Source organism: Gadus chalcogrammus, chromosome 10 (genome assembly GCF_026213295.1).
Source record: "Gadus chalcogrammus isolate NIFS_2021 chromosome 10, NIFS_Gcha_1.0, whole genome shotgun sequence".
NCBI lineage: Eukaryota > Metazoa > Chordata > Actinopteri > Gadiformes > Gadidae > Gadus > Gadus chalcogrammus.
Genome location: NC_079421.1, coordinates 7,336,557 through 7,363,552, shown reverse-complemented (window position 1 = coordinate 7,363,552; position 26,996 = coordinate 7,336,557). Strand labels below are relative to the sequence as shown.

At 42.8% G+C, this 26,996-nt stretch overlaps 1 protein-coding gene across 2 annotated transcripts in view; it reads left to right on the top strand.

Moving 5' to 3' along the window:
* klhl4 (kelch-like family member 4) overlaps positions 1-26,996 on the top strand; it is a 65,473-nt gene that overhangs the window by 14,393 nt on the left and 24,084 nt on the right. Inside the window, exon 2 of one of the 2 annotated variants that reach the window (XM_056600625.1) lies at positions 17,477-17,971. The exons of the other annotated variant lie outside the window; for it this stretch is intronic. Within the exon in view, the coding sequence (XP_056456600.1) occupies positions 17,481-17,971 (491 nt within the window). The 5' untranslated portion in view covers positions 17,477-17,480. The remainder of the gene's footprint in view (positions 1-17,476; positions 17,972-26,996) is intronic. 2 annotated transcript variants of the gene reach the window in all.

The following is a 26,996-nucleotide window of genomic DNA, read 5'->3' as shown; positions in this document are numbered from 1 at the left end:
ATATATATATATATATATATATATATATATATAGTTATATATATATATATATATATATATATATAGTTATATATATATATATAAATATATATATAGTTATATAGTTATATATATATATAGTTATATATATATATAGTTATATATATATAGTTTGTGTGTTATGTGTTACATTATATTTCGTTGTCCGCTATGCCAGTTGTTCTATGTGTATGTATTGTAATGTTCTTCTTGTCAATCAGCGTGGGGGCGAATCATTAGGTCAGCTGGGGGAGGGCCTTGGAAGAACAGGAGGGTGGGGGCCTGCACGCGAGTGAGACCGTGTTGGGGGATATATATAAGGACACAGGGGACAATGCACCTTCAGTGTTTCCTACAGAACATGCTGATTATCTTGAGGAAAGCTTAAAACAATCATGCAAAGGACTGATGTTGGTCATCTTGGTGTGGTGAATTTTACCCAAACAATCACCACATTTTCTGTGGGCAACACTGTCATGAACAGAATCTCAACTAGCTTTGCTTTAAACAACATTGATGGTTGGCCATCGAGCATTTTTTCCACGACGATCGTGTGAGGCATTGGAGCAGTTTTTAATGCAGCAGTTATTTCCAGGCATTGTTGTAACAGTACAGATTTGCAACAACCTCCTCTGCTAGCAGCTACAATGTCAACATTAACGCAAAGCTGGACTCGGAGGGGCCGGGCGTACCTTCCAACATGGCGGAAGGGGGGGGGGGGGGGGGGGGGTTACCGTGGTAACTAGGGTGGGGCTCTGTGCCGTGACGACAACTACTCATTCTCAATAGCTACACACTTGGTACCAAACAAACTAGTGTCCAGCTCCAGCTCTTGCATCTGTGGGATGAATAAGTCCCACTCCCTGCAGCTAAAACATTCGTCCTCTGTCTGCATTTGTATAATTTTTTTGCACTGGCACCACCAGTCTCCCGTAGTTCTGTGCCGGTTCTCTACTGCAGCAGCGGGGGCTGTCTCTAAAGACGCTCTTTCTCGTTCTGCCCTTTGAGCATCCATCTCTCTCAATTCTTCTTGTATTCCGGCTCGTACAGATACGGTTCGTTGGATACAACAAATTCCTCATAATCGTCTTCAAGAGCAGACGCATCGCTAAGTCCTCCAAACGTGGCCATATCTCATTTATTGAATAGGCTAATACAATTCCTTTGTGCACCGTACTCTGTGTCTGTAGCAATGACAGCGGCAGGTAAAAAAAATATTATAGAGCCGGTAAACTAGGTATCAGTCCGCCGCTGCCGTAGCCTACTACCAGGAATATAACACTGCTGCTGAGACACAGCAAGTCCCTCAAAATGCAATGCAATGCAACGTTGGTTTTATTTCTAACATTATTGTATCAACACAGACATTTACATCGACAGTCTGGCGTTATAGTTGATTTGCCTCGGGTGTGCTGTGGAGTGGGTAAGACTGTTTTATTAGCAGGCTTGTATTTCCCATTGCCGTGCACTAGCCTAGCACGAGCAAACTCTGAAACTAAAAGGACTGAATGAAATGTGTTAAACTGTCTCCAATGATAAAGAACACCAAGGCTAACTTGGGAATAAGGCCCTATGTCCAAAATTCAGAACTACCCCTTTAAGATGTTACTCAATAAATTGTTGACCGTTTATCTTCGTTCAAACCATTTAACAAATCCACACACTTGTATCTTCAATAATATCTAAACAGAGTTTCGATATCACTTAAACTTTCTTCAGAATCACAATTTTAGTTTCAAACCGTCATATTCTACAGTTGGTCCCATTGAAGCCGTCTGCCCATTCTGACACTTAAATTACTTACGACATCGTAACTCTGTTAAATTTCAACCGTTTACCATTGTTCAAACCATTAAATCTTACATCTACACATTTGTATCTTCAATACTATCCAAACGCAATTTCGATAGCATTTTTTTCAGAATCACAGATTTAGTTAAAAACTGGCTTAGGCCTATTTTTCAGTTGCTCTCAATGATTTCCTTTGACGCCAGAACGTGAGGACGCTCATGCCCACACACACACACACACACACACACACACACACACACACACACACACACACACACACACACAGACACACACACACACACACACACACACACACACACACACACACACACACACACACACACACACACACACACACACACACACACAGCTTTATTGCAATTAGATTTTAACATTTTGAACTGTTCAAATCTTTCACTTGATAAAAGCTATTCAACATTTCTACTGCCTACTACTACTACTCCTACTACTACTAATCCTTCCAATACTACAATACTACAATTACCACGACTACTTCAGCTACTACTACTACTTCAGCTACTACAACTACTTAAGCTAATACCTACTACTTCAGCTACTACTACCAGTGGTTCATTTGAGCCGGATCCTGCCGGAACAAGATCCGGCACCTCACTGTGTTCCGGTACTTATTTGGGCAGATCCGGTACCTCTCATAAAAATAAATAAATTAAAACATGTTTAAAATAAAATAATAATATGTATATATAAATTTACAGAACAAATACCAAGAATTTCATGTTGTTTATTAACGTTTAGCGTCATTTGAATGTGTCGGAGATCTGTTGACGCACAGAAAAGCTGCGGGCCAACAAACCACCCCCGACACTATTGAAATCCGCCGCATCTGACGAGCAAGCAGAGAGGAAAAAACGGTTACCATGCATGACCACATGCTTGTGCACAAGTTAATAGAAATCATGATCAATTAATATCATAGAGCAGGATTGTGAACGTTTACAACAGGCCTATTCAACTAGCGGCCCGTGGGCCAAATGCGCCCCCTCTTAATTTTTTGCTGGCCCGCAAGAGGTTGCATGCAAAAAATAAATAAAATAAAGGAGATACATAGTTGCATGCAAATCAGGTTTCTGTGTGTAGCCGGTGATACTAGCCAGTATCAGTACCCCACAATCAGGAACTGGCATCACTTATTCTGACAATTTTTGGCTCAACCGACCAGGAATACATATTATTATACATATGAGTCTAGCTTTTCTCATATGAATGCAATCAGAACAAGGGCACGTTGCTCCATGAGCTATGAGAAGCTGCATGAGTGTCTCAGGATGTGCCAAACTAGGCAAACAAGGCAGTGCAATCTTTCTCGCTGACTCACTGGCTCAAAATGTCTCATATGTACAGTAGTTCTGTGTTGTGATGATTCAAACAACATTGTTGAATTCTAATGCGTGTCCAAAATATGTGAGAACAAAATCTTTTATAATGATACGATTAAAAGTGAAGAAGGAAGGAATGCATCTGACAAGTTTATTCCATGTAGTAGTACTATATATTAAGTTAACACTACTTTAAGTACGAATTATTTGTAGCGATTCATTCACGTAGTTTTACTCTGTGTGGCCCATGAACCCCCAGTGTTTTTCCTTTTCGGCCCACTTGTTGAGGAGGTTGAATAGCCCTGTATGTCAATCGGCAAAATGTGTCAGCGTTGGCCGACTAACTATTTTTAATTAGGATATTGATCATGCGTGCCTCCTCTTTAAAACAGAATTTGTTTACGATAAAAAACAATTTAATTGAACATACACACAATAAAACAGAAACGAAAATTCATGCTTCCCGCAGTGTGCCACTCTGGTATTGCGCGGGTCTGCAGGATCGCACTCTTCTCAACCTCAAGTTGGTAAAGAAGTCACGGTCACGCACGACTCCGTAATCAACGCTTTCCAAGCATCGGTGGACAAGATCTCACGGAGGGAGGCTGCTGCTTCGCTGTAAATTTTCTCCATCCGCACAGTCATAGTTTGGCAACATGGCACTGTGTAATCCGCCTCGAGAAATGGAATCAGATCGCGGAAGACTAACACGTCACGTCTCTGGCAAAGGCTGCCGTGTTTAAAATAGTTAGGCAAGGCAAGGCAAGGCAACTTTATTTATGCAGCACTTTTCATACACAAGGCAGCCTCAAAGTGCGTCACATATAAACATTTTCATGCCATAAAATAAAATAATAGATAAGTAAAAGAAAATATGAAAAGAAATTAGTCAAATATAAAGTTAAAAAGGCATTTTAGTAATAAAATAGAAAATAAAGGCAAAGTTAAAAAAGCAAAGTGCAATGTATTAAAGATTTAGCAGGAAGCTAAAGCAAACATACAATTCTTCAGTCTTGTTTTAAAGGTGCTCAGAGTTGGGGCAAGTCTTAAATCCTCAGGGAGCATATTCCAGCTATTTGTTGCATAGTAACTAAATCCTGCATTCATGTTTACTCTGGGGATAATTAACAGATTGGTCTTAGAAGATCTTAGTAGTCTAGAAGGCTTATGTAGTGGAAATATATCAGTTAAATATTTTGGGCCTGGACCATGTAGGGATTTATAGGTTAGCAACATGATTTTAAAATCAATTCTCTGACCTACAGGAAGCCAATGTAACGATTTAAGAATTGGTGTGATATGTTCACATTTTTTGGTTTACCAGTTTATCACTAGCTTACTAGTGATAAAGGCATGTACACGTTTTTGTAAGTCTTCAGTGGACTTGAGCCCTCTAAGTCTTGTTACATTTTTAAGGTGATAGATGCAGATTTTGTAACTGATTTGATGTGACTGTCAAAATGTAAATCTGAATCCATGATAACCACTCGATTTCTGGCTTTGATTGACGTTTTCAGGGACAGAGGGTGAAGGTGTTTCCGTTTTAGAACCAAATACAATTATCTCTGTTTTGTCCTCATTTAGTTGAAGGAAATTTCAGCACATCCAGTCTTTCACTTGCTCAATGCACTGGCACAGAAGATCTATGGGCCAATAGTCATTAGGTGATAGCAATACATAGATTTGCGTGTCATCAGCATAGCAATGATGGTCAATATTGTTATTTTGGATGATTTTCCCTAGTGGGAGCATGTAGATGTTGAATAAAGAGGGTCCGAAGATCGAACCTTGGGGGACTCCACATGTCACCTTGGTTGATTCGGATACAAAGTCGCCAATGGAAACAAAGTAGTTCCTATTTTGTAGGTAGGACCTGAACCAATTTAAGACTGTGCCTGAAAGCCCCACACAGTTTTCTAATCTGTCCAAATGTAGGTCTACAGTTATGAATGCAGCACTGAGGTCTAGTAGCATTAGTATTGAGGTTTTGCCAGAGTTTGTGTTAAGACGGATGTCGTTTACAACTTTAATAAGGGCGGTCTCAGTGCTGTGCAGGGGTCGAAATCCTGATTGGAAGGTGTCATAGCAACCAGTTGATGCCAGGAAGTGATTAAGTTGCTGGAGGACAACTTTCTCAATGATTTTACTTATGAAGGGTAGATTTGATATTGGTCTTATGGCCCGGCCAGACTACACGATTTCAGCCCGATTTTGCCCCGATTCTTTCGTCGCAGACGAATTTGCGAATCGTACACGATTTTGAGGAGTCGGCGACGAGACGAGGTCTTGTAATGTGACATGCTTGCGATCTGCGATGTTTTTGTCTGCGACGTTCGAAAACCCCACGACGAAATGTTTGGCATGTCAGAATTTTTTGGGGAATCGCATGACGTATACATTGTTGACATGATAGATAGATGGATAGATAGATAGATAGATAGATCCTTTAATAACATGACATGAGGGAACCACGCCCCCAGTTGCGTGAGGGAAGCCCGCGAACAGCTTGAGCTCACGCGCAGTGTTTACCAACTGCCTTCACTGCACTACGCTGATTAGGAGTAACAACCGCAAAAATGAATTCGATCAAGAAGATCTGGCTTTGTTGCCAGGCTACGTTGTTGCTGCGTCTATTTAGACTGTGTTGACGGTCTCTATGGTTAATGCTGCTGCGTGCTGACGTCTCGGGGACGCACAGCATGCTGGGGCGCGTTGGTCGTTATTGGTGGTGGGAACTGGGCTAATAAAGCTAGTGGGTGTAACACCGTTCGCTGTCTACACTATCATCATTCATGCACATCTACAGTCTACTTTGTATAGTTCATGTCACGCGCAACGCAACTACTGTGAGGAATTGCCGCATTGAGCAGAAATAAACAAACGTGCAAACGTGAATGATACAAAGTAGAGAGCATCGCACTGTCGAATCTTGTTGTGTGGCCAGTCTTACTACGAGACAAGCCCCGATTTCCTGGCTCTGAGATCGTAGTAATAATAATAATAATAATAATAATAATAATAAATAAAATGTATATAGCGCTTAATATGGTACTCTAATCGAACGATAAGACGCTTAAAGTGTGACACGTTAAATCGTGGAGGAATGTCTGAGAATCTTGTAGTGTGGCCAGTCTTACGACGAGACAAGCCCCGATTTCCTGACTCTGCGATCGTATAGTGTGACATGGTAAATCGTGGAGGAATGTCTGAGAATCGTGTAGTCTGAACGGGCCATTAGTTGTTAATAATCGAGGCATCTAGGCTCCGCTTTTTAAAAAGGGGTTTTATAACTGCAGTTTTCAAAGCTTTTGGGAAATTGCCTGACTGGAGAGAGTTGTTAACTATCTGCAATATGCCTATTGCTAGGCAGTCGAAAACATTCTTAAAGAGGTTGGTCAGTAAAGTATCAAGGCAACAGGTGGATGGCTTTAGTTGTGTCACAGTTTCCACAAGAGTTTTAGAGTCTATAACATTAAAGCATGCCATCCTTGCCACGTTACTCTTGCCTGGACAGGGTGGTAGTCCAACATTTTTTTTTGAAGTGGAGACATTGATGGCGCATCTGATGCCTTCAATTTTATCAGTATAAAAAGCTGCAAAATCATTGCATTTCTATGTGGAATGGAGATCAGGTGGAATTTGTGTTAGGGGGGTTGGTCAGTCTGTCAACCCCCCAACACTAATAATGCAAAAAAAACGGGTTTTTACATTATTAGTATTGGTTTTAATGATATTGGAGAAAAATGTCTAAATTGTAGGCACAGAGGCTCTCTTTATAGATATCATGGTGAATATGAAGTTTTGTTTTACGCCAGATGCGTTCAACCTTCCTGCATTCTTTTTTCTGTGCTGTTACAGAAGCAGCTTTTCTCCAGGGTGCCTTTTGCTTTCCAGAAATCGTTTTAACCTTGCAATGACATCCATGACTTTCAACATTTTCAAATTAAAGTTTTCTACAAGATCATCAGCAGAACATGGGTTGAGAGGTGGTAGCAAGGAGATGGCCTTTTTTAAAAGTACATTAGAATCTTCATTGATATACCATTTTTTGACAGTATTTTATTTTGTCTGTATGTCGGGAATAAAAGATATGTTAAAGAAAACACAAAAGTGGTCAGACAAGGAAGGATCCGTTACAGAGATCATAAACTTTGAGGCCCTTTGTAATAACCAGGTCTTGAGTGTGCCCCTTATAATGAGTAGTCTCTTTCACATGATGAGACAGGTCAAATGTGTCCAAAATGCTAAAAAGTTATTTTGCACACTTGTCATTCCAATCATCAGTGTGAAAATTGAAGTCACCAGTTATAACTAGACAGTCAAATTCTGTGGAGATGCTAGACAATAATTCTTTGAAGTCGGAGAACTCTGGGGGAGCATTTCAATACAGCACGAAGGTATTCAAATGATGGAAAATCACCAAATAACATCTGTTTCCCCTGAAATACATTTTTACAACAGCAATCCCTCCACCTCTTTTTCCAGATCTACATGCACCAAAAAAGTTATAGTTGGGAGGAGCTGTCTCTATCAGAACGGTTGCACTGTTATTTTGTTCCAGCCATGTTTCAGTTAAAAACATAAAATCCAGTTTAGAAGTGGTAATAAAATCATTAACTAAAAATTATTTGTTATTAAGAGACCTAACATTAAGTAGACCCGTCCTGATGGTGTTGTTGATAGGCTTTAAGGTTGTTTTTGGTTTGGAGGCAATAGGTATGAGATTTGTGAGGTTAGCAGTGTGTCTACGTTTCCCTTTGTTTACTCTCTTAGTGGTTACAGCGGGAATGCAAAAGTTGCCATGTTATGACGTAGGCAACCTTGGGTTCAGTAGATTATGTGTGTGGGGGGGGGCGGGGGCTGGGGCACCCTCCGCTTGGGTGTTATCAGCCTGTGGCCATGACGTGGCGATGCTATCATTGACACAGATGCAAGTTTGATGCCAACATATTCCAGTTTCTTAAATTTAGCTGGAATATCGCAAAGGGAGGAGACAGTGGAGCTGGAGTTGTTGTGGCTATGGGAGAGATGAGGCTGGAGGTCATCGTCGATGGGGGAATGCAGAGGAGGGGGGTGGCCGTTCCTCGCCAAGCCAGCATCAGCGATGGGGGAAGGCACAGTGTCGATGGCGTCAGGCGGGCTGTTGTCTCTCTTCAAGGTCTGTGGGCTGTCTGCTATCTGTGTGTCAGATAGTGGCAGAGTAGATGTGTGGGAGAGGCTGTAGTCTCGCTTCTTCTCAACCTGTGCTCTGAATGCGGCCTGTGTGTCAGGCCATGGAGATTTGTTGGAAAGCGAAAAGAGAAGATTGTCCCTTAACAGTTTTGAGCATAACCTATTTGCGCCCCCAGAAGTCCTGCATGCACAATAATCTGTGAGATTTTGGGGTTTCCCAATATGATTGTGGCTAGTTTCTGGTTGGTATCACTAACCATCACATCTGCGAAGTAGCATGTTTTGATCTTCTTACCGGTTATATCCTTGATGGTCGAGTCTCCTATAATCAGAGTGTCTGGTTCATCTGCTTTCTGTGAGATGGGCCCTGTTGGCTTGAGGTGGTGGTGGCAGACGCATGCGCAGCTTGCCTCCGTTGCAACTGGTTCTTGTTCCATCTCTTTCCGCACCGTCCGTCCAAATACATTTCGGGGCTCAGGGGTGCACGGGTGGCCGACTATGGAAGTAAATCTGTGCCATCAGGTTTTGAAAATAAAAACACATTGAATTATAAGCACTGAATATTTATGCATTGAAATAACCTATCTGCATTTTTTGCCTCTGAATTTAACTCTTTACATTTTCAATATATCATATTCACATTTATTTTTCAATGTTAAAAAATTCAACGTTAAAATATTCAACTCAAATATTTTCAACGTCCCAAAATTCAGTCCGCCAAAGTCACCAGCAAAATTCAATGTACGAAATTCAGTGTTGACATCCGGGGACCCAAGAAAGAGCAATCCATCCTAGATCGCGGTCAAACGAGTGGGCGCGTCATTGGATACCTGACTCACGCGGGAAGGCAAAACAGATTTAGCCATGTCCAACGGCAACAGCAGCAGTAACATTGCTTCGGTGAGTACATTTTTCTATATATATATGCCATTAGTATGGGTTGTTTCTGTAAGATTCAGCAGTGGACAATACTAACGGACACTTGTACATAAGAAGGACGTCGAATTGAAAAATAAGGGTAGTTCGGAATTTTGGACATAGGGCCTGATTTCCAAGTTAGCCTTGGTGTTCTTATCATTGGAGACTAGGCTAGCGCAAGTCAACGGGCATATTTTGATGCTGGTTTATAACGTCTTTATTGAAGATTTCAGGGGTACAGTTGTAACAGTCAGGTTTATAATATGTAGCGCAACTAGGTGGCGCTTCCCTCTTTTGTTTGGTTATACGAGATAACGTGGAGTGAAGAAGTGCGTGCTCTTCCGCTCGGCTAGAATAAACAGCAGTATACGATCGAAGTCTCCCTTTTTAATATGAGTTATTTTATTTAGTAACTGATTTGTTGTAGGCAGGAATCCCGGACTTTCCACCCTTGTGTTAAATATATATAGTGCCATGGAGACCTAGCGTGGTATGGTCAAAAGCTTATAGTATACTAAAAGTGCCGTGAGGAGAATCTCGCATGTTGTTGCCTCCTTCATGCTAACCCTGACCTACACCATCGCACGTTACACAGTATGTGGATAGACCAATTGCCTCTATCAAATAATGCTCCCAATGCAGAATCACGTTATGTTACACCACTACTCACCCCATGAACATTGTTTATGCTGTTTTATAACGTATATATTGAAGATTTCTGGGGTGCAGTATGTGCAATGTATGTAATGTAAAGAAAATAGCACTTCAAGAAAAAACATAAATAATCAATTAAACTAAATAAATAACTTCAACTACAAAAGTGTAGCAAGTATTGTTAAAACTTGTATTTGTGAATGGGATTATGCATGTGTGGGTTTATATATGCAATAGCTCATAATTATTCAAAATATCCAATAATACAAACATTTTATTTTGAGTTACGTTATTTCAATGCATAAATATTCATTGCTTAGAATTCAATGGGTTTTTATTTTCAAAATCCGATGGCACAGATTTACTTCCATAAGTGATGCACAACACTGCTTAGAGGGCTCAAAATGAACACTCGCCGAGTCGCCAAACTGGGTAAAGTAGTCTTAAGTTATTGAGTCCACCCGCCACTTTGGCTGGACACATCTTGTCCTTCAGCTACAGAGAGCTGAGAGCAGTCAATTGTATACAGCAGTGGGTGCGGTCGTCCTGCCGGTTCAAGTAGGATGACCTGAAACCTGTATAAAATCAGCTGTCTTGACACCACAGCAACATCATGTGACATTTAGAAGAAGACTGCAGGAACATTAACAATCAAAACATGTCAGGGTATGAAAAGTAATACTAGTTGTATATTATGTACACTATCTATTATTAACTAGTTAGTTTCGTCGTCTGGGACGTCTCGCTAGCCTTCGTGACACTCCTCTGGGATCAAGCTCTTTCAACAACAAGCGCACATCCTCTTTCCTCACACGCAGTCCATGCTCCCTGCATTTAGCGTACATCCATCGGTACCCGTGAAGTACTGCAGTTGGTCGCTAATAATATCCACCAGGACCGACAGGTCAGAGTACGCCTTGCGGCGAGAGTGTCCCCTATCTCGCAGTATCCTCTTCAGAGGTCTCTCACTTATGTGGAAGGCGTGCCTACTGGCAAGTATTGATTTGATGTCCAAATATTTGAAGCCAAGCTCAAAATAAACGACGATAAATCTCCCAAGCTCCGTCGTTGTGGTTGTTAGTATTTCCTCTGACCCGGAAGTTAAATTCTGACCCGGAAGTTGGTTTGCGATATCTCGCAAACCAAATTATTAGTTTTCTCTCTGCTTTTTCTTTCAACCAAAATTATTTTTTTCCTCCATGATCTTTGGGGGGCTCCGTACCATTACTGCTGCTTTTGCCGTTGGACATGGCTAAATCTGTTTTGCCTTCCAGCGTGAGAGTCAGGTATCCAACGAGAATGACGCGCCAACTCGTTTGACCTCGATCTAGCATCTAGGATCGATTGCTCTTTCTTGGGTCCCCGGATGTTAACACTGAATTTCGTACATTGAATTTTGATGGTGACTTTGGCGGACTGAATTTTGGGACGTTGAAAATATTTGAGTTGAATATTTTAACGTTGAATTTTTTAACATTGAAAAATAAAGGTGAATATGATATATTGAAAATGTAAAGAGTTAAATTCAGAGGCAAAAAATTCAGATAGGTTATTTCAATGCATAAATATTCAGTGCTTATAATTCAATGTGTTTTTATTTTCAAAACCCGATGGCACAGATTTACTTCCATACCGACGCATGCGCAGCTCGCCTCCATGGCAACTGGTTCTTGTTCCGTCTCTCTCCGCACCGTCCGTCCGGAAGCATCTCGGGGCTCAGGGGTGCACGGGTGGCCGACGCATGCACAGCTCGCCTCTCTGGCGACGGGTTCATGGTCGGTCTCTGTTCGCACTGTTTGTCCGGACGCATCTCGGGGTGCATGGGTGGCAGTGCAGTCTGTGCATTTCCCAGTCTCCGTGCCTGAGATATCCGAGTACAGAGGCATGTTGGCGATAGGAAAGTCAAAGGCTTTTGCTGCTGTCTGATCCGGGAGTCATTAAAAGTGGCAAAATGTATTGTTGAATCGAGCGATGGAGGACGACGGAAACAAACTATATATTGTTAAGTATTATGATCATGAAATAAAATAAAATAAAGGATGATAATGATGAAATAAGTAGTTTTTTCCAATGCCTAGCGGAGCTTCGGGAAACATGACCTCTCTCTCTGCTGCCTCTCTCCCTCTGCTAAATTGAGAATATTGAGAAATCCACCCCCCCCCCTTCATCCGGGACCTCCCACTTTACAAATTAAGCACCGACTACTACTACTACTACTTCAGCTACTACTACTACTACTTCAGCTACTACTAATTCAGCTACTACTACTACTACTACTACTACTACTACTTTAGCAACTACTACTACTACTACTTCAGCTACTACTACTTCAGCTACTACTACTACTTCAGCTACTACTTTCAGATTCTTCAGTTCAAATCATTTTACATTTCTTTATTTTCACCAATGCTTTGCGATTCATCCGTCAGCATTCACACGCGTTTTCTGCAGGAAATGCAATTTCTAGTTCTTTCCTTCCTCTTTAATATTCTCTGCAAACTTTGGGACCTCCTTCCTCAATTTTTCACTTCGAGACTCCATGAACTCCATGTTCATATTAGCTTGGAATCGCACACTTCTTTTCAGATTTCTTTTAATATTTTATACTTTTTCTATTTTATACTCTTTATGTCTTAATCTATGTGGCTTTATTAAAAAATATTTTCAACCTCACTTTGTACTACAGCACTCACCGCATTTTCTGCAGGAAATGCATTTTCTAGTTATTATTGATATCGGCTCATATTATTATTAGGGGTCCTCACCAGATTGACCTGAAGTCAAATTTTTTTCAGAATATTAATCTATAGAATCAGACACATTTATCCAATCTGGGTTTTACGCCCTAAAAATTTATACTTTTCCCACAAATTTATATTAAAGCTAAACATGATAAAAAGATTCACAGGCTACAAAAATAATCAAAAATTCACCAAAATCGCCCCATAAAATCTTTAGACCAAGTCTCACAAAAATCATCGCACAGAATTTGTTTTACTTAGTTCCATTTGAGAAATATTGGCCAATAAATTTGGAGCAGTTAGTCCATTTTTCTTATATGACCATTTTGTAATGCGTAAAAAAAACATACGACTATTATTAGGTGGATACCAATACCCCCCACTACTAATAAACCCAAATTGTGGTACTGCACCCAAAGGTGGCGCTATTTAAAAAATTGATTGTATTACTACCATACGGCTATCGTTAGGTGGATACCATTAACAGTGCAAATTTTCTGATCTGTACTCTTTTAAGAAAGCCCTTAATTCTCTTGTGAAATGTGTGCTTGGAGTTTTCTTGATGTTGCGTGCTTATCAATTGACATTTTCACAATGTGAATGAAGCTTTGTGTAGTTCAGGCATGTCAGTGGCTCAACGGGATAATGCTGTGAACTGGTGATCCTTAGGTTGAGAGTTTGAATCCTGATTAGAGCATTATGAACAAGCAGAACATGACATTCTGTCATTGCCACTCATTTAAGAAACACAACATTGAACAGCACCTGAAATTCATCAGGCAATCAACATTCCGGCTCATTAGTTTCCAAGAATCGGACTGCCAAGACACAGTATGGCATTAAGGGGAACTTCTTCGTTAACCATTTTTTCCTTTATTCCGTTAACCAATTAATTCTGTCATATTTATATTTCTTCCGTTAGTGTTCTTGACTACCAATGTTTAATTTCCCCAGATTTTTCAGGTATTTGCTTTTAAGAAAGCCCTTATTTCACTTGAGAAATGTGTGCTTGGAGTTTTCTGGATGTTATATGCTTATTAATAGACACTTTGACCATGTGAATGAGGCTGCAGTTTAGGTTTATCAGTGGCTCAATGGGTTAATGCCTTGTACAGGTGATCCTTAGGTTGAGAGTTGGAATCCCGATCATAGCATCATGAACAAGCTGAACATGACATTCGGCCATTGCTTTTTAAGTGGAACATCTTCATCAACATCTTTCCTTCATAATTATATGTCATATTTATATATCTTCCATCAGTGTGTTCTTGACTTTATATTTTGCTCGGACCCCGTTAATCACCGCTTGCGGTTACACTCATTATTATTATTATTATTTGTAGTATAATAAATAGTCATATTGTTGTTATCTTTTATTTATGACTATATTTTTTGTGTTATTAGTAATATCTGAGTTGTAATAGTAGTAATATCATCTGCCAATGCCACATCCTATCATCTAGCCCCACATCAGCCAGCGGTTTAGGAGATGCAGGTGTGCGCTCCCAGTGAAGCAGATGTCCTGGGATAATGCGGTTTTCTGCAGCGGCGTTAGCTGACACCTCATGTGTCATGTGGGGAGTGGGTCCAGATGGTGTCCTTGGCTCACAAATCAAAAGAGACCAAACCCACGACCTGCAACAAAAACATTAACACGTAGCTTGCTGAAACTGTGCTTTATAACATGGATGCAACCAGGCTAGGAAATCTTATTGCATGACACTGTATAATATCTCCTTATCCATTTCACAGTGTTAGCATTGTATTGTTAGTGAGAGAGTTAATAGGAATAAGTGTTAACCTCCAGTAGTGAAAGAGGCCAGTGGGTTGGGTTGGGGAGCCGCCTGTGAGGTCGGAATGCATTTGAGACACTCAACAGGATTCAGATCACGGCATGCCTTCAGGTTCCACCTTGACTCGCCTTTTTTTATCTGGTAATGTGCACAGCTGAGCCCACCTGCAGTGGTTTGGCAAAGCCAATGACACGGTGATAAATGAGTCCATCACTGGGTGAGAGTAGCAGTGCGGGGAGGCCCTTGTGGAGTGACGGCTTACGACGGTTCAGTTCAATGAATAGTTGCTATATACTGTAATTCGGCAATCAAGAAATGAACTGCAAAAACTAAAAAAGCAAAATCAAATGATGCAAACCCATCTAATTATTTGTTTGAGCTGCTCTCCCAAAGGAATATTCATTATGCATTCTAATGACCGATGAGCAAAACTTGTTATTTAAATAAAACAAGCGTCTGCTAACCCCTTGTGGGTCCCAGAATTAAAAACGACGTTAACCTAGGGCCTACCTCTCTGCTTTATGTCATTAAGGGGGCGGGGGTGGTCTTTAGCAACCTTTCATTTTGTGTCCAATCTGAAATATCTTTCCACCAGGAATAGCAAAACTGTTATCCCCTATTTCACAGGAAAATTATGATCAATGTTCGCGGCACAAAGCAAACTTGGCAAAATTATTGCCTCATGTGAAAGTTAGACAAATTGGGATATGATAGGAACATAAAGTGATAAACACTGTTTATCCCTTATCCCTGTGAAATAAGCTGATGCAATTACTTCAAAGATTTCCACAGTTCTTCAAAGAGACGTAGTGCGAACTAGTGCAAACTGTCCACACTTCTTTTATTGCTGCCATTCAATATAAAAGTCAATTGACCGGCTGAGCTCTTCTGTGAATTAAAATGTGGTACTGTGGTGCTTTTTGTTACTGGTGCGGAGATCATTTGGATGACAGTAAGAACGACCAATAAAAAAGATCATCAACAACATAAAGATATTTGATATAGCTGACTCCAGGAGACCTTAGGTTCTTTATTCACCAATTTAATGTAATGGCTATCTGCTCATTTAGCAGATAGTGCAGTGGAGGGGCTACTAGGTCATTGAACAAGTAAAGGAAACGATCTTCAGCTCAAGCAACAGCAGTCCGTATTGCAGCAGGTAGCCATGGACAGATAAACCAAATATCTATTATTTAAATGTTAAAATACATTTATTTTTGTGAGGACCTGACTGGAGTGGTTGGTGTAGGGGTGGTGGGTGTTGGGGTCGGGGTGGTTGGGTGGGTGTTGGGGTCGGGGTGGTGGGTGGTGTGGTCGGGGGGGTGGGTGTTGGGGTCGGGGTGGTGGGATCGGGGTGGTGGGTGTTGGGTGTTGGGGTCGGGGTGGTGGGGTCGGGGGTGGGTGGGAGGAGGGAACTGGCATCTAGTTCACCTTGAAGGGTCATCAGCCGTGTTTCTCCTGCAGTCAGGCTTTGGAGGCTGGGAAGTCAGAGAGGGGGGTCGGCGGGGGGGTCCGTATTCTCCCTGCGTGAGGCGCTTCCTACGCTCTGAGATATGGCCCCATGGGATCTCTATTGATGTGAAAATAGCAGAAATAAATATTACAAGGGAGTATGTGCATGTGGACGGGAGGTTGTTTGTGTGTGCATTGTTGTCTATGCACTGTAGTCTCAATCAATCAATTATCTATCTAACTATCTTTGTATCTATCGATCCATGTATCTATCTGTCTATCTATTGATCTGCCTGTTTCTCTCTCTCTCTCTCTCTCTCTCTCTCTCTCTCTCTCTCTCTCTCTCTCTCTCTCTCTCTCTCTCTCTGTCTCTCACCTTTCTGTCTCTCTCTCGCGGTATATATAATTATATATATCCTTTCTCCTTTTGTAAGTATTTGTGTATGCTTGTGTGTGTGGTTGTTTGTGTGTACATGTGTGTGTGTCTCTATGTGTGTCTTTCTCTCACACACGCACGCACGCACGCACACACACTAACATGCGAACATGAGAGAGACATAAGCTGATAGTAAGAGAGAAAGTACAGATATGGCAGCCAAGTGAGCCGTCCATCTCTCTCCCTCCTTTAGCCTGCCCTGATTTACTTGCCTTCAGTATGACCTCATCATGCTCCACGGCTCCACAGCAACTCTCAACTCCCCTTAGCACCGACACATACACACACGCACGCACACACGCACACACACCATGCACACACACCATCCACACACACACACACACCCACACACACGCACGCACACACGCACACCCACACAACTACACACACACACACACACACTCACACTCACACGCACACACACACACACATAGAGCGGAAAGGGACTGGGCAGGGCTATTTTCTCGCTTGTTTCCATAAATCTGCCGGCGTTTGCGTGTCTGCACACAGGGGAGATGTGCAGGAAATGTGTGTGTGTGTGTCTGTATGTCTGTGTGTGTGCGTATGAGGGAAAAACAAAGAGGGTGCTCAAGAGAGAGAGAGAGAGAGAGAGAGTGTGATAGAGAGCAAGACAAGGGAGAAGAAGGGAGGGAGCGTGGATCATGCATGTGCATTAACTCCTCCTGCTACAGCAGCAACAGCAACAGCAGCAGCAGCAGCAGCAGCAGCAGCAGCAGCAGCAGCAAGCAAACAGAATCACTAACAGCAGTGGGAGAGACAGAGAGAGAGAGAGAGAGAGAGAGAGAGAGAGAGAGATAGATAGAGAGAGAGAGAGAGAGAGAGAGAGAGAGAGACGGAGGGAGCAGGCAGAGGAACAAAAGCTGCGGCGGATGCTTGTTTCCATTTTCCTCACACACCTCCAGTGACAGAACAGCGGAGAGGTGAGGGGAGGGGTCTCCACAGTGAGCTGTAGTGAGCGGCGCGCGCGGAGACAATAGAGGAGGTCTGAGAGGGCGCTGTGCACTCAGTCAGAGGAGGAGGAGGAGGACTCAAACCAAAGGCTCTTCTTCTTCTCCCCCTTACTCTCCTTCATGTTTTTGGGGACCCCCCGCTGTGCCTCCTCCTTCGTCTCCAAACCGCCAGGAGGATGTCGGGGAAGAAGGACTTTGACGTGAAGCAGATCCTGCGGCTTCGCTGGCGCTGGTTCAGCCACTCCTCCCAGAGCTCGGCCGGCGGAGGCGGCGGTGGCAGCGGCGGCGGCGGCTACCTCCAGCAGGATGGCCTGGAGCACAGCGGCCGGGGGACACCTGGGCAGGGCCGGCTGAAGAGTCATTCCCGGGACAGAGGAGGAGGAGGAGGAGGAGGAGGGCTCCGGAAGGGCAGCAGCCCTGTCCACAGCATCCTGGCGCCCACGCAGGGGGGGCCCACAGCGGTCTGCGCCCGTGCGGGACATCAGTCATCGCCACGGCACCACCAGCACCACAACACAATCCAGAGCCTGCAGCTTAGCGAGAACAGCCCCAAGGGGGGTCCCACGGCCGGGGTTTCAGGGAAGGAGGAGGGCGGCGGTGGAGGCGGCGGGCAGGAGGGGGTGAAGGGCAGCAAGGACCAGGCCAGAGACGCTGAAGCCAGAGAAAGGTATGGACCTCCAACAGGGAACTGTCTGACAGGGAGAGAGCGAGAGGCAGACAGAGGGAGGGAGGGGGAGAGAGAGAGAGAGAGAGAGAGAGAGAGAGAGAGAGAGAGAGAGAGAGAGAGAGAGAGAGAGAGAGAGAGCGCGAGCGCGCAAAGAATTCCTCTGGGAATGAAACACAGTCTTTATTTCAAATGTAAAATCTGCTTTACGATATTGAAACACCAAGGTCATTTTAATCTTTATATTCATCGTATATGCCAGCACCAAAGGCGTGATCCCACGGGTGTATGTGTGAATTTCTATGCGTGCGTTTGCTATTATTGTCATTGGAAATTGCAGTTCAGCCACAAATTGACCTCAAATGTAGCAAACAAGTGTGGGAGTCTTATCGTCCAATCAGTTTCCAATATCTCTCAGAGTACATTTGTTTATTATCTTTAATCAGCTTTGAATAGCTCCAACTTGCACATGTAGCATATATTCCCCAGAAGACTCTCTGATTAAGCAGAGGATGAAAGCGCCCGGTTGCTAACATCATTTCATTATTTACTGGAGGGCCAGTATAGCAGCCACTCAATAACTTAACCGGGGGGGGGGGGGGGGGGGGGAGACAGTCAGCTCAAGGTAAACTGTAGAAAGAAAATACCACATATTCTTAATAATTAATTCGATGGAAAGCCTTTACTTCCCTCCCTCCTCCCCCACCCCACACACACGCCTTGGGTTTTGTGCAGAAGATTACGAGCCTGAGAAGTGTGTTTGTGTGATTCCTCAGAGTGCCCTAGGGATTTACACAACACACACACACACACACACACACACACACACACACACACACACACACACACACACACACACACACACACACACACACACACACACACACACACACACACTAATAGATTCAGCCACCCTTTTAAAATTGGGAGGTAAGGAAGAGAGAGCCTTTGCATCATGTGACTCATGCTAAACAACAACAAGGAAGTGTGTAAGGGGGGGTTGAAGCCATGAATTATCAAAAAAAGTGCATCAATTAAACGTGGAGTCAAATCTGTGTAAATAAGAATTATGTGGCTCTGATACCATGTTCACACTTCATTTTCTAGCATCTATTTATAACTTTACACACCGCGATTCCACTGTTTAAACATTGCTGATGCCTAACTAGCTTGCTTTAAGCAAACGCTCTACGAAGCAAGCAATCAGGCAGGTCTCGCTCATAGAGCTTGGGGCTATGTGTGTGAAGCCATGTGTGTGTGAGTCTATGCTTGTGTGTGTTGAAGTGTGTGTGTGAGTATGTACAACATTTTTGGAGGATTTATCTAAGCATGAATGTGGATGCACATGTACAGTGCATTTATTATAAAGTTGTATTACAGAGTAGTTTTACTGATGTCACCTGAAAAAAAAAAAACAGACCTTTGATCAAGGTTGAAAAGACAAAGTCTTTTTGAATCATATGAAGCATTCAAAGGTTATTGAGTCTTCATCTTTGCTTCTTTCACCTGACATAAGAAAATAACCAAGTGAACCGGCCCTTTGTTTTAATAGCACCGCCATTCTAACCATAGATATCCTTCTAAACACATTCCCTGCCTCCCCCTCCAGAGAGTGTTAGTAGTACATGCCACGCGCAGAGTGTACCTCGGGGTGCCTTGCATGGTAGGGCATGAATTATTCTGAATTAAAATGCAGTTTTTTGAATCAGCAGCATGTTCAGCTCTAGGTGTCAGCATAATTGGCAGATGTTCATGTTTTGGGGTCCCCGTGTGAGCAGAGTGCATGCATAAGATATTGCGGCTAACACACAGACCGTGTAGCTGTCCGTCCCTCTGGGGGGCCGTGGGTTCGAGGCCGGCCCTGTGAGAGACAGCGGTAGCATCGGGTTGTTCAAACATTCAGAGGGCCTTCTGCTGCTGCATCGCTGAACCCACTTCGGGCTAGCCATCGCACTCATAGTATTCTGATGGTATTCTCATAGTATTTTGATAGTATTCTAAAATTGTAGATGCTAAATACTAAATAAATCAATTTGATTCTGAAAATAATTTAAAGAATAAATACAAAAATGTAAGAGAGAGAAAGAGAGGGATAGATGGATGATACACACAGTGTTATCATGTTTTATTCCAGCGGCAACATATTCTTTATCTCTCTCTTTCTCTCTCTCCCTCAATTCATCCGGAAAAATGTATTACCCTGTATGATGCCCTGTTTTACATAATTATTGAATAAGGAAGTAGCTCTTCCTGATGATTCAGGAGCCTGGCATGCGGTGAATCGTTGGAGCGGGTCGAGAATGTTAGCATAACCCCGCTTCGACATGAGCGATGATCGGAAAAATTCATTTCTACAAGATACTATTCCATCATGCTTGCGTTTTAATGCAAATGCCGTCTCATTAAATGTGAAAATTTCAATATCATTTCAATCTCTTTAAATGTAAACCCATCATTGTATGCAGGAGTGTTGGGCTAACAACGTTTAGGGTATTGTCTGTGTCGCCCAATGAATCTGCCTGTTCAATGTTAGCTTAGCAGATTCGTGGGTGTCACTTAAATATGTACATTAATTGTTTTTACTAGCTGGGTGGCCCTATTACGTTTCACATCATAACTCTGACGCATAATTCATCGTAATCTTTTAGGCTATATCAAATTATACGTTTCCAGGTTGTTTTTTCTCAATATCCGGAAAATAAATGTAACTTGAATCAGAATTCTGACGGTTTCTTGAGATCAATTAACTGCTTGATATTTATTTTTTGGAAGTCGCACCTAATAGACAGTGGATAGTAAATCTTTGCTGAAGTATGGTTTAGGGATTGATATTGTGCTGGACTTCTGTGTCACATCTGAAGAATAAATATGTGTACAAAAGATCAGCAGGTGGCCCTTGGTGTTGGTGTTGACACTGGGTCTGGTAACGTGTTAATCTGAGATGTTTAGTGTATAACAGTGTTGAGGCACCGACAGGTGTAGAATGTTGGCTGTCAAATATAATTCAGAATGAAAGCCTATGAAAAATCCCACGGAAGCAATAAATAGAGATAAATACAGTTTGTGTAAGTATTTCAATTCAATGCTCCAGCTGCACATGAAATACAAACAATTAAGCAGGCATCCAAAACCTGTTGGCCTAGCACACCTCCACCATTCCTGTTTATGGGTCCTGTCCATTCAGATAACCTCTCCCCCCATTCCCCAGGCAGAGTCTCAGTGAGAGGAGTTAACCTTAATGGAATGGAAACTGTGACCTCTCACCATGTACACACCAACAGTGGCCTGCTTTTAGATTGGAAGATATTCTCTTCTTCACTACCTTGGAAAGAGAAACATCAATACCACCTTCTCCCCTGACGCTAAAACCATTTTACAATTTCTAACCAGTAGACTTCCCTCAAACAAATGAATGAATTAATTCAGTTGTTTAGGATGCATTTGTAGTGCCTAACATTTTTTACAAGATTTGTGTAAATGACCAAAGTAAACCTTTCGTTTGATGATCTGTAAGTGCGATTTTAAGTCATTTTGCAGCCAAATGGAATTCCCCCAGCAAGTTGTCCTTTTTCTTTGAAAGATTCCGAATTTAAAACATATTCCCAACGTGGAAGCCTCTTTAGCGTTGAAGAGCGGAGATAAAGCAGAGCGCTCCTTTGCTGGTGGAGAAAGGCTTTGAGCGGCGTTGAGGTGAGATATCGTAGTATAATGTGCTGGACTCTCCCTTCTTAATGCTCAAATGAGGATCACTCATTCTCCTCCAAGAATAGGCCTGATTCAGAAAATAATCCCTGACGCAGCTCAGCATGAATTTTAAATGCATACTATTATCAAGAAGCCATTATTCATTTTCAAGTGACCCCTGGTTTTCTTTTTTAATAAATCTGTATTGAATGAGTGTCACGGTTAACGGGGCGACGTATTGTGATGTGAAGCCTGGGGGAGGGGACGTAATAACACAACATTAAGGTTGTGATTGAGGAGTGTCCAGAGCAGCTGTAAAGTGAGGGCTGGGATATTGTGCTGGGCAGCATTATGGCCCGGAGGTTCCACAAGGATTTAAATCCTTTACATCAGCAGCCTACCTGTAGGCCTATGTATCCTCGGCAAAGTAGCTAAGATACTTACTGCATTCAGTCATAGTAATAGTAGCTACATTACCAATTTAGTAAGTAGGTCATCGCTTTTATGTAAGCATTCATTTTTTAATTCAAGTTTTGGGGAGATGTTTAACGACAACATTACGTTTTTAAATTGTTCATATCGTATCATTGGTGTTTTATCGTTTTAGTTACAAAGTTTCAATATTTTGTTGCAAAATTAGTTTTTTATTGGTTTCCCCAGAAAACATGTATAACTTAAAGGAGACATATTATGCAATTTCACAACAGGTAAACATAGTATTTGAGTTCCAGAAAACATGTTTTTGAAGCGTTTTCATAACTGTTGGCGAGGTACTTTCAGAAATGCATATCTCACTCCAAAAAATCATGTACAGACTTATTTCAAAGTTTGTATGCGTGTGGGAGCACCAGAGACCCAAAACAACACCCCAAATCCCAGGAAAAGGGTTGTTTTCATAATATGTCCCCTTTAATACATATGCAATTAGGATTTATATCATATAAAAAATTCTCCCCAGAAAGATAGCAGTAGGGGACATCAGTCAATTTCTACCTTCTATTGCCCAATTGTTTGTGATAACCTTTTATTTTTTAAATAACTTATGGATAACTGTCGTCAGGGATGCCCCTTATGTTGACATTAAACACAAATTAGCCCGACTTCTCTGAATAGTTGTTTGCGTCAGCCAATCCCTCAACATTGCTGGCGATTATGAATTTAAGGTCGTCGTACCTCTGTGTTGTGCGACGTGGTCAACAGCTTTGGTGTCTGGAACACATTCCTCTCCTCAGGTTGTCTTTGAAGGACAGATGGCCCATGTTGTCCTGTTATTGACTACCATGAATGAGTCCACAATCGTTCAGCCTGAAGCATCACGCATAGCACTTCTATAGGCATGATTAACAATCGATTGACCCTCCTCCCCGATGTTCTGTGAGCTCGGGGCGTTGGGGCGTCGACACCCCATCGCCACAGTATGCTTCTTCTTCATGACCATGCGTCGTGAAGAGGAAGCAAACTGTGGCAATCGGGTAAGATAGACACAATGATACATGCAGAGTCTCTTTATCCTTCAGCAATACTGCAGGGTTTTGGCTCACAGAACCTCAAAATGACCACTGTGGTCGACAACCCAAACAACAATGTAAATTCCTGTTTCATTTCACAACAACATAAATAGGAATAATTGTCAACAACTTCACAACACTGACCAATCATACCTACGTCTTACAAGACACTAGAACATTATAAAATAGACCTCAAAGTAATACAATAAACATAATGCATGCTGGGAAACAACTGAATATACTGTGTAAACCTGTCTCTACAATACAAAGATTGCTGGGGTCATACTAGTTTATTGCACTATGATTGCCTCATCTGACATGGTGTGTCTTGGTGATATGTAGTTGGATCCTGTCATTCGCAAATACTGTTTTAATGACCCAGAATCCCATTATGTATTCTATGAATCATACAGATACCAATGCTTTTAAACTTCTTCCAAACACGATCAACCTCATTGAAATATCAGTCAATATGAAAAAAAACATTGATCGATATAAAAGTAGCAACCTTTTGGTTATCGATTCAATAACGCTGACACGGCCCCCCAGCCCTGCCTACACAGTGTGGGGATCGGCTGGGGGCGGGTATAGGCAGAGCAAAGGTAATGATTCAATTTTGTGTTAATAACCAGAGCAATCTTTACTGCACAACTGAAACGCAGGAAGGCCCTGCAGGCCGTTACCGCAGCGCCTCCTGCTCCTGCTGGCAGATCGGAATATCAAGGCTCAGAGCAGGACGGGAAGCACTTCTGTGGGAACAACCCTCCTCTCAATATTAAAAAGGTTTGCCTGCCCGTGAAGAATTATATCAGGAGAAAAATCTGCCTTGTCACCCTGGCTCTAGTGAAGTGGATCCTGTGATAACGGAGGGGATTGGGTGAGCGTTGTGCTGCACGAGGGCAGACTCATCCTCCTCTGGGGGGCCTGGATACCATTAATGATGTATTGGATGGCCAGATTTTGTTCACAAATCTGTATGGCGGTATCCTGGGAATATCTTGGAACTCACAAGGGGAAGCAGGTTAACAACATGAACATGACCTGATATCACACTGTCTGGCTGCTCATTCTAATACAAGATGTTTCATCGCCGTTAAGGGGCATCAGGCTGTTGTTATCCCTTTGGAAAGACACACGGGCACCAACGGGTCTGCTTGTGTTCTTTTGCATCTCAATGCGGACCTTCTATTTCAAAGGATTTGTTTCCAACTGGCAATTTAGACAAAAATGGCGGTGTTTTGTTCAATACAATTACACATGGAGCAGCACCAGAGAGCTGAATTAAGAGAGCTGTCTGGTTCCTCCATCATCACCAGCAGTCTGACATTTATATTGTATTCATATGTTACATTTAGAAGTCCAAATCTGATACCCAAATAAGTAGCGTTAATAAGGACAGCTTCAAAGGATAACATTGAAACCCAACCACTGCGGTATTAGCCATAGATCAGAGTGAGATTGAGATTAATTGGCTGTTCTGTGAATGTAGAATCATTGCAACCAAATCCAATCATCGGCGTCAGGGTGTGAGGTCTGGATAAGTGAGGAATATGACGAAGGTGTGTTCTTCCCGACACACTTCGAGGAGGACGGGACGACGGACCAAACGCCTGTTTTATCCTCTCCTACCATTTCTATTCTATCACTTGCTCTGTGATAGATAGGCTAATCTTTATTTTGCTGACGGCATCACAAATGACTGTTAAATTATCAATCTACGCATACAGGATTACAACGAGGGGATTTAGAGGGGTGGTGTCTGTAACCAGAAATCATTATTCATCAGAGCCACCCTGGCTCATGTCATGCAAGGTAAAACTTCGACACATAGTTAACAATCCCAGGGGTGTGACCATCCGCCGTGCTGTGCTTTAACAACATCAGACCGCACGCCTCAGGGAGGGCTGTTAGTCAACATCCTTCCCAGACCTCTCTCTCTCTCTCTCTCTCTCTCTCTCTCTCTCTCTCTCTCTCTCTCTCTCTCTCTCTCTCTCTCTCTCTCTCTCTCTGTCTGTCTGTCTGTCTGTCTGTCTGTCTGTCTGTCTGTCTGTCTGTCTGTCTGTCTGTCTGTCTGTCTGTCTGTCTGTCTGTCTGTCTGTCTGTCTGTCTGTCTGTCTGTCTGTCTGTCTGTCTCTCTCTCTGTCTCTCTGTCTCTCTCTCTCTCTCTCTCTCTCTAACTGGGTATGGGTATGGGCTATGGGGGTCCAAGCACAGCGTTATAAAGTCTGAGGACGGCAATGTCCCCCGGTCTCCCACTATATCGCCGATGATCCCTTGGCTGAAAAGGAAAATAAACACCTCAGAGACATTTACAGCTCCCAAGAATGTGATACCAAAGCAATTAGTGTCTGGGAGATTTGTAGCATGGAAAAAGCCTCTTCCACACGCCCCAGAGCCCCAAATACAAAGGTAATGCATCAGGGATTCATTGGCCTATTGCAATTTGCTCTTGTTTGGTGTTCTTCTTGAAGAGTCCCCGAACCAGTAGGGGATTATGAAGACAGGGCGATAAATTAATTTTGTATTTAGCATAAAACCTCCCAATAAAGAGTAGACCATAGGGCTCTGTAGTGGCCAAAGTGCAGTATAAACAAACCCCCCGGTGGGAGGATGAAATCACTTATTCAAAAGAGATAAAGGAAAGTCACGCACCTGGCACACATTCTTTATGATTGTGCATTAAACACATCATTAGTAAGCCACATGCTACTCTATGATTCTTGCCTTGTCAAGTGGTACAAGCAGATACTGGCCCCGTAGTGACCCACTGGGGAGCCTGATGCATCCCCATCAGTCCAATGCTGAGCTGCTTTGCTCTTCAATGGCTAATGCGGCTCACAATAAAAATGGCAATGAGGAAAGACGAGGCAAAGGCAAGCTATTAATAGCGGTGACATTTCACAGCTTTTCAGAAAGACACACACACACACACACACACACACACACACACACACACACACACACACACACACACACACACACGCGCGCGTGCGCGCGCGCACACACACACACACACACACACACACACACACACACACACACACACACACACACAGACACACATCCCTCTTTCAGACAGACACACACACACACACACACACACACACACACACACACACACACACACACACACACACACACACACACACACACACACACACACACACACACACACACACACACACACACACACACACACACACATACATAAACTCCCTGCCAGAACCCAAAAGCAAACTTTGCAAACAATGTATCTTCTTCTTGCTGCAGAATGGATTTTAAATACCAGATTTCCCGGGAGAGAGTCAGATTAGGTCTGTTTATGCAGCGTTCCAAACAAGTCTCATATTTCAATGCGTGGATTTGCTCCATAACGGACAGCAAAGTGACTGTCCCGGATCACCGTGAGACGACAGGATTACTGGGAATGCCGGTAATTCATCAGCGGCAGCAGCCAATGGGGAGGCAGTATCAGGCCTGCTTCAGGAAGACACTCGCCGCTTTCAAAGCCTTGCCCATCTTTGAAACGCATGTTGTGCTCAGTCGGAGGCAGCAACAGATAGAACGTGCACACACACACACACGGCACACATATCCATTCACGTGCAAGAGCATTTGCACTTGAACACAAAAAAACACACACACAAACACATTCATGTACACATGGCACACACACACACACACACACACACACACACACACACACACACACACACACACACACACACACACACACACACACACACACACACACACACACACACACACACACACTCATACACACATGCAGATTGCACGAGGAAGCATGTGTTGTGGAGATTGCGCAGCTCCTTGTC